This window comes from Phyllobates terribilis, unplaced genomic scaffold, assembly GCF_046119375.1.
Source record: "Phyllobates terribilis strain yellow unplaced genomic scaffold, ASM4611937v1 Scaffold_11__3_contigs__length_659146591, whole genome shotgun sequence".
In the NCBI taxonomy this organism is placed as follows: Eukaryota; Metazoa; Chordata; class Amphibia; order Anura; family Dendrobatidae; genus Phyllobates; species Phyllobates terribilis.
In genome coordinates this window covers 452,085,404-452,104,405 of record NW_027362771.1, presented here as the reverse complement: position 1 = coordinate 452,104,405, position 19,002 = coordinate 452,085,404, and the positions used below count along the sequence as shown (strand labels likewise).

Below are 19,002 nucleotides of genomic sequence, written 5' to 3'. Positions count from 1 at the left end.
CGCCACATAAAATGTCAGAGCCTCCGGTTTCTAGCTGAGGGTCGTTTCCTGCCTCCACTAGTTCGGGGACTGGTCTCCCCCTTTGGCCTGACCCCTCCACGCAGGTGGATTCGGGCGTGCGGTGGCGACTCGCCCGTCCGCACCCCTGGGATCCCTTCATTCCTCGTTCCTGGAGCCTTCTCCGCTCCTCTTCCTTCCTTCTCCCTCTTGCAGGCCTGGGCCTCTGTTACTAGGCCCGCCTCCGGAGCAGAGCTCATGCAGAGCCCCTGCTCCCTGCCACTTCTGCTCAGACTTCTCTGCACTGAACTAAGATGGTGCCCACCTTTTATACTCCCTTCTCAATGCACCCAGGAACTGCTTCCTCCCTGCTCCTGCACTGCAGGGTTCCCCTTCCTCAGTGTTCCCTCCCCCCACTCCAGCCAGGGACAGGGACTGTCGTGCCCATCTCAGGGGCATATTGGTCGCCCTGCCCCACGGCAATGTGGTGTAATGCATGCAGGTGTCGGGTCCTGATCCACACTCCATCCTTATCTGAGAGTGAGATATCACACCTCTGGGTGAGGTGCAATACGTCTGTAGCAACCGAGCCCTCGGTGCTACAGTTCCATTTATCTTCAGCCTAGGTGACGTATTGTGATACAGGGCCGTGATTTTGGCTATAAAAGGGTCCCCTAGACCCCTACCCCAAGCTTTTTAAGAGAATCATATATGGCGTGCCAGGAGACTCTATGGAATGCTTTCTCAGCATCCAACGAGAGTATCTACTTACAAATTTTTAACTGCATCTAGCCCAGGAAATACTTTGTGCCTAGTAGCAGTGTCTGCTAGTCAGCGGATTATCCCGGCTGTTAAGCAAGCTACACCACCTGTAGTTTGGACACTTAATTTTTTCAAAGGAAATGCTTCGGGACCACGGGATACTTAGTGAAGAGCATCAGGAGGCACCCCAAGGCATAGGGGCTGGAACTGGCACTAGGATGCCTTGCGGTGGACAGCCGAGCTCGATCCTTATAAAAGCTTTTTAACTGCAGCAGCTTTAGTGGACGCTACTGGAGCTGGAATTACGCGGCTGCTGGCATGAGACTTGCCCTCCAATAGATCCTTGTAAATGGATTTAAAGTGTATTCATTCAAATTAGAGGGACAATTTAAATTAAAAAGCTTAGAGCTGCCTCCACCACAGGGGGGCTCTCTCGACCCACCAGCGGACAGGCACCAGTATTGGGAGAGGGGGGCTGGCCGTCAGGGTTCACCGCGGCTCTGGCACAAACCCGGCGACACGGAGGTGGCACGGGCAGGAGCGGACTGGCCGTCTCGGCTTCTCACTTTTTGGATTTTAGAAGGGCATGACATGCCTATATCTGTGTCTCCCCCTCCTTTTACTCCTCCACCTCTTTTCTTTTCGCATGACTATATGTACTTGTCACTTTTCCATGTGTTAGTTGTGTCTTCTGAGCAGTTTGTCAGCTTTTGGACACCTTTGAAGGTGTTTTCTATGTGTTTCTATGTGTTTTTGTTTGCCTGCCATTGGTTTTAACGGTGTTCGAAGGTGTTCGACGAACAGTTCGACGAACTGTTCGGCGAACACACGGGTGTTCGACGAACCGAACCGAACTCGAACACTACGGGGGTGGCTCAACACTACTTATCACTCCTAAACACTTTTTGCATAATAATTTGGAACGCGGTGTACATGTGCTTTTCCACAAAACACCAGTGGTTCACGTAGTGAATCTTACAGTTCTAACTTGCCAACCGTGGTCTGTATGGAATTGTTCAATAAAGGGCCCAAAATTAAGATAACATAGATGGGAGAGGTCTCTATGAATAGGAATTCCTAAGTATTTGATACCCTGTGAGGGCCAGGCAAAGGGAAAGTTGGACTGGATGGAATCCTATATGGATTTAGGGAGGGAGACATCGAGGGCCTCAGACTTCGCTGCATTGATTTTAAAATTTTACCATGTAACAAAGTGATCTATTTCAGCCATAACAGCAGGGATGGATATATGTAATTGAGTGATATATACTAGGACATCATCAGCAAATAGAGAGCACTTGTACTCGGTGCCTCCCACCTCAATCCACCTAATATTGGGGTTATGGCGAATTGATGAGAGCAGGTGCTCCGTCACTAGGATGTATAAGAGAGGGGACAGAGGACATCCCTGCCTTGTCCCATTGGTGATTGTGAAAGGTGATGAAAATGTTCTGACGCACCCCCTGGGCCTTGGGACACCCGGAGCCGGACCCTTTTTGGTGGATGCTGGTGGTTGTAGTCTTCGTGGCGGCGATCCGGTTCCGTGGCTCAGGGCGGTCAAACCAGCGGCGGAACTATTTATGTGGTTTTGATGTTTAAATGTCCGACTACGCCACCCGTGGATTGCGGTCAGAGTGAACCGCCGCTACAGGGCAGACCGCTAAGGCTGGTGTTGTGGGTGCAGCAGAGCGTAGCATAACTCCTCACGGGAGGAGTATAGCCTCAGGGCAGTGTATGCGGAGGATGGGGGTGATGGTCCAGGGCAGCAGCAGTAACGACACGGAGTCAGTGATGCAGTTCAGGGCCTTTACTCACAGTTCTTATTATCCAGACCACGTCTGCAGGTAACGGCTGCCCACGTCATACTGTGCTCACCAGGTGAGGGGCTCAGACAACTCCCAGATAACTTTGGAGCGCTTCACAGGACCCCCTTTGTGTGTCCTTTGTCTGGCCTTTCTTACCAACACTTCTGTCCGGCTGCCTCGGGCCTCCTCTTGGTAAACTTGGCGCCAGTTTCCCTGACCCTATGTGGTGCCTTCCTAGCGGGTGGAGCAAGGGGCTGCGCCACATAAAATGTCAGAGCCTCCGGTTTCTAGCTGAGGGTCGTTTCCTGCCTCCACTAGTTCGGGGACCGGTCTCCCCCTTTGGCCTGACCCCTCCACGCAGGTGGATTCGGGCGTGCGGTGGCAACTCGCCCGTCCGCACCCCTGGGATCCCTTCATTCCTCGTTCCTGGAGCCTTCTCCGCTCCTCTTCCTTCCTTCTCCCTCTTGCAGGCCTGGGCCTCTGTTACTAGGCCCGCCTCGGAGCAGAGCTCATGCAGAGCCCCTGCTCCCTGCCACTTCTGCTCAGACTTCTCTGCACTGAACTAAGATGGTGCCCACCTTTTATACTCCCTTCTCAATGCACCCAGGAACTGCTTCCTCCCTGCTCCTGCACTGCAGGGTTCCCCTTCCTCAGTGTTCCCTCCCCCCACTCCAGCCAGGGACAGGGACTGTCGTGCCCATCTCAGGGGCATATTGGTCGCCCTGCCCCACGGCAATGTGGTGTAATGCATGCAGGTGTCGGGTCCTGATCCACACTCCATCCTTATCTGAGAGTGAGATATCACACCTCTGGGTGAGGTGCAATACGTCTGTAGCAACCGAGCCCTCGGTGCTACAGTTCCATTTATCTTCAGCCTAGGTGACGTATTGTGATACAGGGCCGTGATTTTGGCTATAAAAGGGTCCCCTAGACCCCTACCCCAAGCTTTTTAAGAGAATCATATATGGCGTGCCAGGAGACTCTATGGAATGCTTTCTCAGCATCCAACGAGAGTATCTACTTACAAATTTTTAACTGCATCTAGCCCAGGAAATACTTTGTGCCTAGTAGCAGTGTCTGCTAGTCAGCGGATTATCCCGGCTGTTAAGCAAGCTACACCACCTGTAGTTTGGACACTTAATTTTTTCAAAGGAAATGCTTCGGGACCACGGGATACTTAGTGAAGAGCATCAGGAGGCACCCCAAGGCATAGGGGCTGGGACTGGCACTAGGATGCCTTGCGGTGGACAGCCGAGCTCGATCCTTATAAAAGCTTTTTAACTGCAGCAGCTTTAGTGGACGCTACTGGAGCTGGAATTACGCGGCTGCTGGCATGAGACTTGCCCTCCAATAGATCCTTGTAAATGGATTTAAAGTGTATTCATTCAAATTAGAGGGACAATTTAAATTAAAAAGCTTAGAGCTGCCTCCACCACAGGGGGGCTCTCTCGACCCACCAGCGGACAGGCACCAGTATTGGGAGAGGGGGGCTGGCCGTCAGGGTTCACCGCGGCTCTGGCACAAACCCGGCGACACGGAGGTGGCACGGGCAGGAGCGGACTGGCCATCTCGGCTTCTCACTTTTTGGATTTTAGAAGGGCATGACATGCCTATATCTGTGTCTCCCCCTCCTTTTACTCCTCCACCTCTTTTCTTTTCGCATGACTATATGTACTTGTCACTTTTCCATGTGTTAGTTGTGTCTTCTGAGCAGTTTGTCAGCTTTTGGACACCTTTGAAGGTGTTTTCTATGTGTTTCTATGTGTTTTTGTTTGCCTGCCATTGGTTTTAACGGTGTTCGAAGGTGTTCGACGAACAGTTCGACGAACAGTTCGGCGAACACACGGGTGTTCGACGAACCGAACCGAACTCGAACACTACGGGGGTGGCTCAACACTACTCATAAGCTTAGGTGACAAACCTCACACTGCTTGTGAGTTGTGGACAGCTGTGAAAGAGCAGGCAGATCTGTGTCTGACACCGCTGAACCTACATCCAGGCATGGTTGTGTGTGACAATGGCCATTACCTGGTGGCGGCTCTGAGGCGAGGAGAAATCACACACTTACCATGCCTGGCTCATGTGCTTAACCTCGTGGTTCAGCGGTTTCTTAAATCGTACCCCGAGTTGCCAGATCTGCTCATCAAACTATGCCACCTGTCAGCTCATTTTTGCAAGTCGGCTACAGATTCCGCCGCCCCTGCTGTGTTGCAGCAGCGTTTTCAGCTTCCGGCACACAGACTGGTGTGTGATGTCCCCACACTTTGGAACTCTACCCTCCACATGTTGCAAAGGATTTGTGAGCAGAAGAGCAGTTGTGGAGTACCAGCTGCAACAAGGCCGTCAATATTCAGGTCAGACTCCACACATAAGACCTCAGGAGTGGACCTGGATGTCTGACATATGTACCATCCTGTCAAACTTTGAGGAGTCCACCAAGATGGTGAGTGGCGATGACGCCATCATTAGCGTCAGCATCCCACTTGTCTGTCTTTTGCAACGCTCTCTGCAGAGAATTAAAGAGGAGGCATTGCAGCCAGAGTATGATGAGATGGATCAAGATCCCATAGCAGGCAATTACACACAGCCCAGCCTCATCTCATCCCAACGTGCATTGGGGAACAATGAGGGAGAGGAGGAGGAGGAGGAGGAAGAATAGGAGCTGGTATCATGCGCTGTAGATGGTAGTACCTTTATAACTGTCATTATGTCGGTTCAGCGTGGGTGTCCTGGGGACAGGGGGGAGGAGGAGGAGGAGGAGAGCATGGTCAGTCATCATCTTGGTGAGGACATGGAAGTCTTGCCCGTTACCAGTCTGGCACGCTTGTCTGACTTTATGTTACGCTGCCTTAACCTTGACCCTCGAATTGTCAAAATGTTGGGTGACAGTCATTACTGGTTGGTGGAACTTTTAGACCCCCGCTACAAGGACAACTTTCACTCTCTTATTTCTGAGGTGAAGAGGTCTACAAAAATGTGGCAGTACCAGAAGGCCCTTGCTGCAGAACTGTTAAAAAAAATTCCCATCTGAACACGCTAGCGGCAGAGGTCACAGTTCGTTGACCAACCAAGGCATAGACAGACGCAACTCCAATCCAGCAGAGGCAGGGGAACACTGTCAACATTCTGGGACAGTTTTCTGAGACCCCCCCAGCTTACAGGCCCTGAGGCGCTTGGTACTCTCACAAGGAGTGGAAAGTTTCAAAAGATGGTGAGGGAGTACCTTGCCCACCGTACCAGCATCCTCCGTGATTCCTCTGTGCCTTTTAATTATTGGGTATCCAAGCTGAGCTCACTCTGTACGCCTTGGAGGTCCTGGCCTGCCCTGCCGCTAGCGTGTTATCGGAGCATGTTTTTAGTGCCGCTGGGGGAATTATAACTGATAAGCGCACTCGCCTGTCAACTGACAATGCTGAAAAGCTGACCCTTATCAAAATGAACAAGGGCTGGATTGGGCCAGACTTCTCATCACCACCAAATGACAGCAGAGTAACATAAAGTCAAATCCACTGTGTTATTTCGGGAGGTGTATTCCCATGCACCGCTTCACACCCACACATGGGTATACGCTTCGTCATTTCGGCTGTATTTTGCTCTTCTAATAATAATAATAATAGTTTTTATTTTTATAGCGCCAACATATTCTGCAGCACTTTACAAATTTTAGGGGGGACATATACAGACAATACAGAATAAACATATCTCATATCGAAAGGAGTGAGGGCCCTGCTCGCAAGCTTACAGTCTATGAGGAAATGGGGGAGACACAAAAGGTAAAAAGTACATATATTGTATAATGCAGCCATAATATGCTAAATAGGATAAATAATAATACATGGACTGGTCGCCAGCCAGTATGTGTACAGTCCTGACAGAGGCTATTAAGTGCATGGTTGGTATGAACCTGAAGTTGAAGAAGATTTTAATATGGGGGAAAACTGGGACGGACAGAGTGTGTTTAGGTGATACGCCAGTATAAAGAAATGTGTTTTTAGGGTTCGCTTGAAACTGTGGGTATTGGGAATTAATCGAACTGTCCTGGGTAGTGCATTCCAAAGAATTAGCGCAGCAAGTGAGAAATCTTGGAGACGGGAGTGGGAAGTTCGGATTATGGAGCATTTTAGTTTTAAGTCATTTGCAGAACGGAGGGCACGTGTAGGGTTGTAGACTGAGACAAGAGAGGAGATGGAGGGGGGTACTTAAGCATGGAGCGCTTTGTGGGTAAGCGAGATAAGTTTAAATTGAACTCTATATTGGATGGGCAACCAATGCAATGACTGGCACAGGGAAGAGGCATCGGTGTAGCGGTTGGCGAGGAATATGATCCTGGCTGCTGCGTTAAGGACGGATTGGAGAGGGGAGAGTTTAGTAAGAGGGAGCCTGATAAGTAGAGAGTTGCAATAGTCAAGATGAGAATCAATAAGAGCTACAGTAAGAGTTTTTGCCGAGTGAAAGATGAGAAAAGTCCTGATTCTTGAGATGTTTTTGAGGTGTAGATGACATGAACGAGCGAGTGATTTGATGTGAGGAGTGAAAGAAAGATCTGAATCAAAAATGACCCCAAGACAACGGGCTTGTTGCTGGGGAGTAATGGTTGAGCCACAAACAGAAATGGCAATATCGGGCACAGGTAGGTTAGTGGAGGGAGGAAAGATGAGTAGTTCAGTTTTTGACAGATTCAGTTTTAGGTAGAGGGAGGACATAATGTTAGACACAGGAGAAAGACAATCACTGGTCTTTTCTAGTAATGCAGGGGTGATGTTCGGAACAGAGGTGTATAATTGGGTGTCATCAGCCTAGAGATGGTATTGAAAACCGAATTTGCTGATTGTTTGTGCAATGGGAGTGGTGTATAAGGAGAAAAGAAGGGGGCCTAGGACTGATCCTTGAGGAACCCCGACAGTAAGGGGAAGGAGAGAGGAGGAGGAGCCAGTGAAAGACACAGAGAAGGAGCGGTCAGAGAGATAGGAGGAGAACCAGGAGAGAACAGTGTCCTTGAGGCCAATAGTGCGGAGCATAGTGAGGAGGAGCTGGTGATCCACAGTGTCGAATGCTGCGGAGAGATCCAGGAGAATCAGCAGGGAGTAGTGACCATTAGATTTAGCTGTTAGTAAATCATTAGAGTCTTTAGTGAGGACAGTTTCAGTAGAATGTAAAGAGCGGAAACCAGATTGTAAAGGGTCAAGAAGAGAGTTGTCTGAGAGATAGCGGATGAGACGGGAGTGGACCAGGCATTCCAGGAGTTTAGAGATAAAGGGAAGATTGGAAACAGGTCTGTAGTTGGCCATGCAGTTCTGGTCAAGGGATGTTTTTTTAAGTAATGGTTGTATGCTGGCGTGTTTAAAAGAAGAGGGAAAGATACCAGATGAGAGGGAAAGGTTGAAAATTTTTGTTAGGTGATTGGTGACAGTTGGAGCAAGGGACTGAAGGAGATGTGAGGGAATAGGGTCACTGGTGCAGGTGGTAGGGCGAGAAGATGCAAGGAGCCTGATCACGTCATCTTCCGTGACTGGTTCGAAGTCAGAAAGTGAGCAGGATACAATGTGGCGGGGGAGAGCATGCATAACATTTGGAGATTGGGAGAAAATTTCCTGTCGGATATGGTCAATTTTTTCTTTGAAATAAATGGCCAGATCGTCAGCGCTGAGGTCGGTGGTCGGGGCCTGTGTTGTTTGATTGAGGAGAGAATGAAACGTGTCAAAGAGTCATTTAGGATTATTGGAAAGTGAGATGATGAGGTTGTTAAAGTAGGTTTGTTTGGAGAGGTGAAGGGCAGTCTTCGGGCAGATTAGATTTTCTCCACAGCCTTTCAGCTCACCTGGAGCACCTCTGGAGAAGATGTGTTTGAGGCGTGTGCCAGGGTTGTCGCCGTCTATGCTGAATTTTTCTTTGTGTAGGAGGTGCGGCTTCATCCAGGGCGCAAAGCATTATTTTGTTATAATGCTTCAATGCAGAGTCGGGACATGAGAGGGAGGAGATTGGGGCCAATGATGATTGCAACCTTTTTATACATTTCTGGGTGTTAATGGCACGTAAATTTCTATAAGTGTGGACGGTGGGAGTGTCTTGAGTAGAGTCACAGTTCTTGACAGAGAATGAAAGAAGATTATGGTCAGAGAGTGGAAGGGGAGAGTTAGTAAAGTCATGTACTGAGCAAAGCCGGGAGAAGATCAGGTCCAATGTGTTCCCGTCTTCATGTGTAGGAGAATTAGCAAGCTGTGAAAGGCCGAAGGAGGAGGTTAGTGATAAAAGATGCGTGGCAGATGGGGAAAGAGACTCACCAATTGGGATGTTAAAATCTCCCATGATTATCGTGGGGATGTCGCAGGATAGAAAATTTGGAAGCCAGGCAGCAAAGTGATCCAGGAATTGACAGGGGGGACCTGGAGGGCGATAGACAACCGCCACTTTCAGGGAGAAGGGCTGGTAGAGTCTGACTGTGTGGGCCTCAAAAGACGGGAAGATAAGGGAGGGTACAGCGGGGATAACCTGAAAAGTACATTTTGTTGAAAGAAGCAGACCAACACCTCCCCCTGATCTGTTGTCAGGTCGCGGGGTATGAGAGAAATGTAGGCCACCATAGGAGAGAGCTGCAGCGGCGGTGGTGTCCGACTGCTGGATCCAGGTTTCAGTGAGAGCCAGAAGGTTGAGGGAATTAGAGAGGAAAAAGTCATGGATGTAAGAGAGTTTATTACAAGCTGAGCGCGCATTCCAAAGGGCACAGTTGAATGAGACAGAAGATATGCAGGGAATATTAATGAGATTAGCAGGGTTTCTGAATGTAACAGGGAAAGAGTTAGTGTCATTATTACTGGAGCGTCCTGGGTTGGGAGAAATATCACCTGCGACTAATAGAAGGAAGATACAGAGAGTGAGAAGATGGTTGAGTGATTTGTGAGATTGTTTCCTGTGTTGTATGGTGGGAATGAATGGATCTGCGTGGTATAACATTGTGAAGAGAGCATGACAACTGTACATAGGAGAAGAGAGGAGAGAGGGGTTAATATGGATGAAGTGTGCCGAATTTGTGGGAGAACGGTGAATGTGGATGATTGTAGCAGCCAGAATATAAATGGCACAGATACAAATGGTGAATACTGCTTGCCAAAAAGATGACCAGGAAACAAGTTTGTTTAATTGTCTTGCATGTCTTACCTGTCTCCTGCCCTGTCCATCTGCCATCTTCTAACTGCCGCGGCACTTTGATAAATTATGGCACTTAGATAAAGTATGCATAAATGCTATATACATAAATGCCCCCGCATAAATGCTGCCCCTTGACTATGTCTCAATATATAGGGACGTATCTGCTTAGATCTACACAGATTTAACTCGTTAGCAATCAATCACTAGGTTAAGACAACAGGAGACCATAAACTGCAGGAAAAAAAAACAGACTGGCAACTCTACATGGATCATAAAATTTTAAAGTAAGTGTGATGACCTTAAAGTATCATGGATTAAACAATGTAGAGGAGTGTTAAATATATACCAGTGAAAGGCTGCAGAGCATTGCATGGAGGAACAAGGCAGTTTTCAGGATGGATCACACATAGAAGTGAAAAATATATACCAGTGAATGGCTGCAGAGCATTGCATGGAGGAACAAGGCAGTTTTCTGGATAGATCACACATAGGAGTGAAAAATATATACCTGTAAGAAGAGAAGAAAGATGAATATTAGCAATGACATCTTCTAACTGCCGCGGCACTTTGATAAATTATGGCACTTCGATAAAGTATGCACAAATGCTATATGCATAAATGCCCCCTTATCCTCAGCCTCCACCACCACTATACCACCAGGGTGACCATGGTCCGTATTGCCAGCATTGCAAATTCCTCCGTCCTAATTTTTGCCAGCATTTGCTTGGAAGGCATAGGCAAAGACTATGGGAGACCCACTCCCCAATAATGGGAATAATGTTTTTAATATGCTGTACTGCATGGCTTTTGTAAGGGACATTAAAATCGTCTTGTTAAGATACTGCGACCTCCACCATTCTTCCAAGGGGCATTTAAACTGTCTTGTTAAGCTACTGCGACCTCCACGTCTCTTCCAAGGGGCATTAAAACAGTCTTGTTAAGCTACTGCGACCTCCACGTCTCTTCCAAGGGGCATTTAAACCGTCTTGTTAAGCTACAGCGACCTCCACGTCTCTTCCAAGGGGCATTAAAACCGTCTTGTTAAGCTACTGCAACCTCCACGTCTCTTCCAAGGGGCATTTAAACCGTCTTGTTAAGCTACTGCGACCTCCACCATTCTTCCAAGGTGCATTAAAACCGTCTTAAGCTACTGCGACCTCCACGTCTCTTCCAAGGGGCATTAAAACAGTCTTGTTAAGCTACTGCTACCTCCACGTCTCTTCCAAGGGGTATTAAAACCGTCTTGTTAAGCTACTGCAACCTCCACATCTCTTCCAAGGGGCATTAAAACCGTCTTGTTAAGCTACTGCGACCTCCACGTCTCTTCCAATGGGCATTAAAACTGTCTTGTTAAGCTACTGCAACCTCCCCGTCTCTTCCAAGGGGCATTAAAACTGTCTTGATAAGCTACTGCGACCTCCAACACTTCTCCAAGGGGCATTAAAACCGTCTTGTTAAGCTACTGCGACCTCCACCACTTTTCCCAGGGGCATTGATATTGTCTTTTTATTCCATTGTGACCTCCACGTCTCTTCCAAGGGGCATTAAAACCGTCTTGTTAAGCTACTGCGACCTCCACATCTCTTCCAAGGGGCATTAAAACCATCTTGTTAAGCTACTGCAACCTCCAACACTTCTCCAAGGGGCATTAAAACCGTCTTGTTAAGCTACTGCGACCTCCACGTCTCTTCCAAGGGGCATTTAAACCGTCTTGTTAAGCTACAGCGACCTCCACGTCTCTTCCAAGGGGCATTAAAACCGTCTTGTTAACCTACTGCAACCTCCACGTCTCTTCCAAGGGGCATTTAAACCATCTTGTTAAGCTACTGCGACCTCCACCATTCTTCCAAGGTGCATTAAAACCGTCTTAAGCTACTGCGACCTCCACGTCTCTTCCAAGGGGCATTAAAACCGTCTTGTTAAGCTACTGCTACCTCCACGTCTCTTCCAAGGGGTATTAAAACCGTCTTGTTAAGCTACTGCAACCTCCACGTCTCTTCCAAGGGGCATTAAAACCGTCTTGTTACGCCACTGCGACCTCCACGTCTCTTCCAATGGGCATTAAAACTGTCTTGTTAAGCTACTGCGACCTCCCCGTCTCTTCCAAGGGGCATTAAAACTGTCTTGTTAAGCTACTGCGACCTCCAACACTTCTCCAAGGGGCATTAAAACCGTCTTGTTAAGCTACTGCGACCTCCACCACTTTTCCCAGGGGCATTGATATTGTCTTTTTATTCCATTGTGACCTCCACGTCTCTTCCAAGGGGCATTAAAACCGTCTTGTTAAGCTACTGCGACCTCCACATCTCTTCCAAGGGGCATTAAAACCATCTTGTTAAGCTACTGCAACCTCCAACACTTCTCCAAGGGGCATTAAAACCGTCTTGTTAAGCTACTGCGACCTCCACGTCTCTTCCAAGGGGCATTAAAACCGTCTTGTTAAGCTACTGCGACCTCCACGTCTCTTCCAAGGGGCATTAAAACCATCTTGTTAAGCTACTGCGACCTCCACGTCTACTCCAAGAGGCATTAAAACTGTATGTTAAATCATTCTGAACTTCACAGCTCTTCCAAGGGGCATTGAAATATTGTTTTTAATTAACTCTAACCTCCATGACTCTTCCAACGGGCATTGCATTTCCTCCTAATTTTAGTCAGCTTTTGCTTTTCAATGCATTGGCGAACACTAAGGGAGACCCACTCCCCAATAATGGGTAGAAGTTTTTTAGTATGCTATAATCCACATCTGTTTCAAGGGCCATTGCAGTTCCTCATAATTTTTGGAAAGCCTTCCATTCACTGCTTAGGCCAACAGTGCACAGGAGACCCAGTTGCTATAAATGGAAAAAACGGTTTAGTTAAGGCCCTCTGACCTTCATGTCACTTCCAAGGAGCATTGGAGTGCTTCAAAATTTTTGGTAGGCATTGCACTCACTGTATGCCCTATAACTGTGTAGCCGAACCGCTCCTTTTGGTACAGAAACATATCCTACAAGACATGTGTGGTTGACTGGCCTGATATTGATGTGAATGGTCCCTGTTCCTCCTGCTCATTCTCCTTTGCCACCACCTCATCCATCATTCATCACCTGAAGCTTTGTTTTAATGGGAGTCTTAGAACTGGGATAGTAGCACGAAAACATCCAGCAATCCTCGGAGGATGTAGGATATGCGCCAAAACGCTGACCACCTCAGGCCTAGCCGCTACTACATACATGCGCTTGCATTCCAAGGAACAGAAAGCTAAGGAGATGGATGGCCTCATGATCATGAATAATTTACTCGTTGTGTAGGAGGCCGACCAGTGCTGCTGTCTACCTTTTGAACTTTGTGTTGAAGCCTGATGGACCCAGGACCCGCAATCCTCTATGTCTGGAGGACGTGTTGCATCCCAGTGTCCAACTGTGTCCCGGCTTCCACATTATTAACCCAGTGTGAAAGTGTGAGATGGACCATCCCTGGCCACATTCACTTGTCCACGTGTTTATGGTTAGGCTGTCCTTCAAATAGGGGTGGCTGGGGATCGTTTATGGACACCCGGCTACCCCCAGGCGGCTGGGGACCATGTGTGGACACCCGGCTGCGGGGCGGCTGGGGACCGAGTATGAACACCCGGCCGCCCCCTGGCGGCTGGGGACCGAGCGTGGACACCCGGCCGCCGGGCGGCTGGGGACTGAGTATGGATACCAGGCTGCCGACGCAGCCATGACGTGGTGGCCAGTTTCCGCCTCCACATGCCTAAAAGGCCCAATTTGAAGTGCAAACAAGCTAGCTGTATGGTATTGCAGCCTGGGGGTGGGTGGGCGGCAGGCTGCACACTTACGCTTGCATTCCAAGAAAACAAAGCAGATGCTAACTTCTATCATCATCATGCTCCTCACCTTGGCACTCTCAACTCCCCTGATGGAGAAGCCAGGGCCCACCGGAGGAGTCTGGTTCCCTGGTGGGCTCATCCAATGCTGCCCTAAAGTAGGCCAGGCTAAGAAAAGTGTGTGTGGGGAAGTTGACAGGAGAAATAGGGGTGGCTGGGGACCGTTTATGGACACCTGGCTGTCTCCAGGCAGCTGGGGACCGTGTGTGGACACACGGCCGCACGGCGGCTGGGGACTGAGCGTGGATACCAGGCCGCCGACGCAGCCATGATGTGGTGGCCAGATTCCACCTCCACATGCCTAAGAGGCCCAATTTGAAGTGCAAGCAAGCTAGCAGTATGGTATTGCAGCCTGGGGGTGCGTGGGTGGCAGGCTGCATACTTGCGCTTGCATTGCAAGGAATGGGGGAGGTACAATTGAACACTGCCCTGTGCAAGGACTTGCACGGGGATAGTTGCAAGTCTGCATCTTTTGATGCGGCAAGGATCCCTTCTGATGGGCACACTTTTAGGCAGTGACCTGGGTGTGAGAGATGCTTCCAGGGGTCTTCCCCATGCTGTCCCCATGTCTTTTCAGCACTGTATGCATGTGTCACACAGCACATGGCCAGATAAGATTGTAAAATGTTAAAATGACATTTCCCGGTGAATGCATTTGTCACGGTTGAAAGCAATACAAAAGTGCAAAAACGCATAAAAAATGCTACTTGTGAACATAGCCCAAGGTGTGGAGGAGTATTTTTGTTTTTGGTTATTTATTTTACCTCATACACAAGTCATTACCCTGGAAAGGAAGTTCCTTAACATATTTCACAGGAAAACCGTTTCAGTTTCGTTTTTGTATGTTTGTTTTATTGTGAGCCCGTAAAAGTGGCTTAATACCTCTGACCACGTTGTTGACAGCAGTGACCTGGGGGTCAGAAATGCTTCCTGGGGAGATGCCCATGCTGTCCCCATGTATTTTTAGCACTGTCACTATCGTTTTGGGCACTTTTTAGGCTTTCTACAGACTGCCGGGGGAGCTGCCGCAAAAATGCTCGCGTCTCCCATAGACTAACATTGGGCTCGTTGCTCGGGTCGAGCACCCGAGTATCACGGTGAGCTCAGCCCGAGCTTCGTGCACCCGAGCATTTTAGTGCTCGCTCAACACTAGTCATTATACAACATCCTCTTTCATCAGCACATGGACTGTATGAGTCTCCATGTGTCATTATACAACATCCTCTCACATCAGCACATGGACTGTATGGGGTCCATGGGCCACTATAGTGCACCCTCATCTCTCACACCTATGTACCTACTCTACTGTACAGACCTATCTCTGAGAGAATTGAGCATGCAGGCGTGTGTTTAGTATGGCATAATATAGCTATGTCTGCCAATCGTGCCAGCACTTGTCGGATGCAGCAGCTGGCAGCCTGTCAGAGTCACACATGTAGACCTGCTCTCTGAGAGATTGAAGTTTAATTAAATTAAGTGCTTTGCGTGGAGTAGCCGAGCTCTCCTCATTCCAGGGGTCATTTCATGAATAAGGCTCAGTATAACTCTAGTGCTGCCCACTCTGGCACCGGACCTGGGTGTCTCGCTCTCCGAGAATGCCTTAATTGGAATAGGCGCCAGCAGCCCTCCTGTGTGCAGGTGCCACTATTATGTGAACAGTTAACTCCAGTCCTTGTCTCTGTCAGCCCTGAGGTCTGTGTTTATGTAGTAACCATGGTAACATGACCTCCAGAACGAAGATGCGGAATTGTACAAATAAATGAGATCAGGCCGAGCGCTTTTTATTATCCCATGCCGATATCATGGTGCTTATCACTCATCTGCTATAATTCAGTTTTCTCAGACATTTTATTTTATCTAGCTCATTGTTTATTAGATCAGCTGTAAAAAATTGATATGTTTTCACATCTGTTCTTGACATCTCAGAGAATTGTAAAGTCGGCAAGATGTAGTAACATTAAGCATCTGTGTTGTGTGTTCACTATGTCCCATGTAACGCAGACCTTTCACCTAGCTTGCAAACCCACCGCAAGAGAGGCTGTGCCTATGAAAATGGCCCCTGAGGCTACGTTCCCACCATGAATTATTGGTGAATTTTTGATGTTGCAGATTTTCTGCACCCTTTTTACACCTATCATTTCAATTAGGCTACCTGCTTTATTTCATTGATGTTTTAGTGAGTTTTTTTTTACATGTGTTTTTATCTTATTTTTGATACTGCAGTTTTTGTCTGTTTTGTATGTCATGTTTTAATGAAAGCTACTTTGTTTTTGATACTTTCTGGTATTTGGCATTGACAAAACTTTATTAATACCGCAATTTGTGTGCCTTAGGCCACGCTCACATGTTGAGTATTTGTTCAGTTTTTTACCTCAGTATTTGTAAGCCAAAACCAGGAGTGGGTGATAAATACAGAAGTCGTGACGTGTTTCTATTATATGTTTCCTCTGATTGTTCCACTCCAGGTTTTGGCTTACATACACTGAGGTAAAAACCCACCAAATACGCAATGTGTACACAGCACCAAAAACTCACCAAAAACTCATCGTGGGCATACAGCCTCAGGCTAAGTTCCCAACATGAGTATTGAATGAGTTTTTGATGTTGCAGATTTTATGCAGTATTTCTACATCCATTAAATAAAATAGGTTACTTCTTCGAAAATACCGAAAACTTATCTTGGGAATGTAGCCTAGCTCAAGTTTTTTCATTGCTTTTTTTATTGCATTTTTTACTTGTTTTTTTCAGCTGCAGTTTTTGTCTCTTTTTGATATGACATGTTTTAACATCTTTCCGGCATGGCTACATTGCAATTTTTGCCTTTTTTGCTTTTTCCACATGTTCTTCCAAGAGCCATAACTTTTTCGATTTCCCAGCGACATAGCAATATGAGGCCTTTTTTTTGTGGGATGAGATGTAAATTTGAATGACTCCATTAATTTTATCTCGTGATGTACCGGAAAGCAGGAAAAAAAAAAATCCAAGTGCTGTGAAATTGTAAAAAGAAGTGCAATTCCACAATTGTTTTCTTTTCTTGTTTACCATGTTCACTATATGGTAAAAATATTCTGGCACTATGAAAAATTGAAAAAATGCTTGAAAAATTCAGTGAGTTCGCCTAAGTTTAAGGGACATCGTGCGCACATACTCTTGTATGGATTTTATGGCCTCCCAGACACAGTGCCACGTTAATCCATATTCTGTTTTTGGTTCTACAGTTAAAGAGGTTACAGTATTTTTGTATGAATTAATGTGCCATGTTCCTTCCGATGAAATATCTACAAATGGGACAATATCTAATTACACACAGTACCCAATGGAGCCTGAGTAGCCTCCCAAGTACCAAAAACCAATATATCTGATCTGCTTTCTTAAAAAGAAGGAGCCTCTAATGTTGTTTCCACCCAACCTGTTGCTCTACTTTTACTCTGTGACATGTTTACGGAGAAGGAAAATGTGTTAAATCTGTGTTCGAGGTCACACACATCGCCAGTTTAGAAGTGCTGAGACAGGTGAAGAGGTTTCAGACACTAATGGGAAGTATTGACAAAACTGACTTTCTTTTCTTCTTTTATTATCTTTAGGGCGGCTATTGGAGCACTCACAGCTCTCCTCAAATCAAGTAAGTTTATTTTTTCTCTGCCCTGGAAATGTTTGCACTACTTCAGTATAAGCCAGTTCCAAATGTTCAAAGCAATTATTAGGCTCTGAGACCTAGAAAGCATAGGATTCCACGTATTTATCTACGTACACCTCCCAGGATTAGCAGACTGGGGAGAAGAAGGTGGGATGCTCAGTAGCTTTTTATGTATATTGGGGACATATAACCAGTTTCTATGAAGCTAAAACAAGAAGAACTGTGATTTTGCACGCCATTCTTAATGACGGCAGTACTGGGGTAAGATGCGTCTAATTCATTTAGAAGTGCACACCTCTTGAATGAAAAAGGTGTATCTTATAACTTCTGTGCACCTTCATCCCAAATCTTATTGCAGTCAGAGACAGGAGAACATTTCTGGTATAACTTAGTGTCATACATTATGATGAATTCCACTCATTTTGGGAGACCTATGCAGGACTGGTGTGAAAATTACAACATTTTGTGTCATTTCAAAGTTTTTTTTTTATCTCAGAATTGATATAAATAAATGAATCGGATCCACATATTTACATAAAAGAAAATCTCCATAGAATTTTCTTACCTAGTCCTTTCTTATTATAAACCCACTCGAACAAAGAAAGAATTTCTTATATGCTGTAAGATCTCAGTTTGATTGATATTATGTTTGTTCTATGGCTTGAACAATAATAAGATTTTCCTATAATGCTCTGTATCACATTTAATGTCTACCCCTTATATTAGATGACACTGTTAATGAAAACTGACCTGTATCATGAAGTGCAACAGCAAACCACCATCCAGTATGCATGGCCGACAGTTAACGTCATGTCATACTGCTTCCCACTTTATTGAAAACCCCTCTGAAAATGAAAACGTAAGGGCAAGCCAATTACCTAATCACATTGAATTTTGCTCCTTGTGCACCCAGCAAACGATTGATTTGAACACAGAGCGCTGCCGCCAGGCAGATGTTTCCCCTGAAGGTGCCGTATTGTAGTATTATGTGGTTTCTATTCAAATGAAAGACTAACTATGCCACACATGGATGACTTCAGTTTTCCAGAACTTTGTCCCAGAGAGGCTTTCTGTTATGTCACTGAAGGTGGTTCTCTGTAGGCTTTCTCTACCCCACACCTCCAATTGATGTCTGTAACCTTTTATGGGTCTATTTCATTAAAGACAATCTGTCACCAGGTTTTTGCTACCTCATCTGAGAGCAGCATGATGTAGACAAAGAGAACCTGAGTTGCTGGGCTCATCCAGGGTCAGAGATTTGAATTTAGGCAGCATTCACAGTGAATGATGTCCGCTGGGCAGCTCCCCTCTGACTTCTTTCCACTCATCTTTTTTTAATATTGTTGATCTCTTACTATATGCAAATAAGAAAAGACCATGTAGAGATGGAGAGACTGAGCTTCTTTCTGTGTTCAGCTTTTTCAAACTCTTTAAAACATGGTAGCATTTTAGACTAAAACAAAGTAAGAGGTTTTAGTAAAGACACAAGCTCTGTTCTCCTTTCTCACTGATCTTCACTGCCAAAACACTATCATAGTTACAAGTGGGAGAGGAGAGCAAGGTTGTGTGTCATTACAGTATAAACACCTTCTGCAGCTCTCATCTCTCATCACTGTCAACTCTAAACTGCGTTCACCTACCCCCACACTAACTGTTGTGAAATGAGAGCTGCAAGATATGTTTGTAATGATGAATAACTCAGCTCTACTCCCATTTCCCTACACATCTGTGTTAAAAGGAAAGCTACAGAGATGTCTATAATGATACACAGCTCGACTCTACTC

The 19,002-nt window shown here is 46.6% G+C and overlaps 1 protein-coding gene across 2 annotated transcripts in view; it reads left to right on the top strand.

The window, feature by feature from the left end:
- AGBL1 (AGBL carboxypeptidase 1) overlaps positions 1 to 19,002 on the top strand; it is a 1,577,225-nt gene that overhangs the window by 258,966 nt on the left and 1,299,257 nt on the right. For both annotated transcript variants that reach the window (XM_073653286.1, XM_073653285.1), the window contains exon 6: positions 17,166 to 17,203. In XM_073653286.1, coding sequence (XP_073509387.1) covers positions 17,166 to 17,203 — 38 coding nt within the window. The remainder of the gene's footprint in view (positions 1 to 17,165; positions 17,204 to 19,002) is intronic.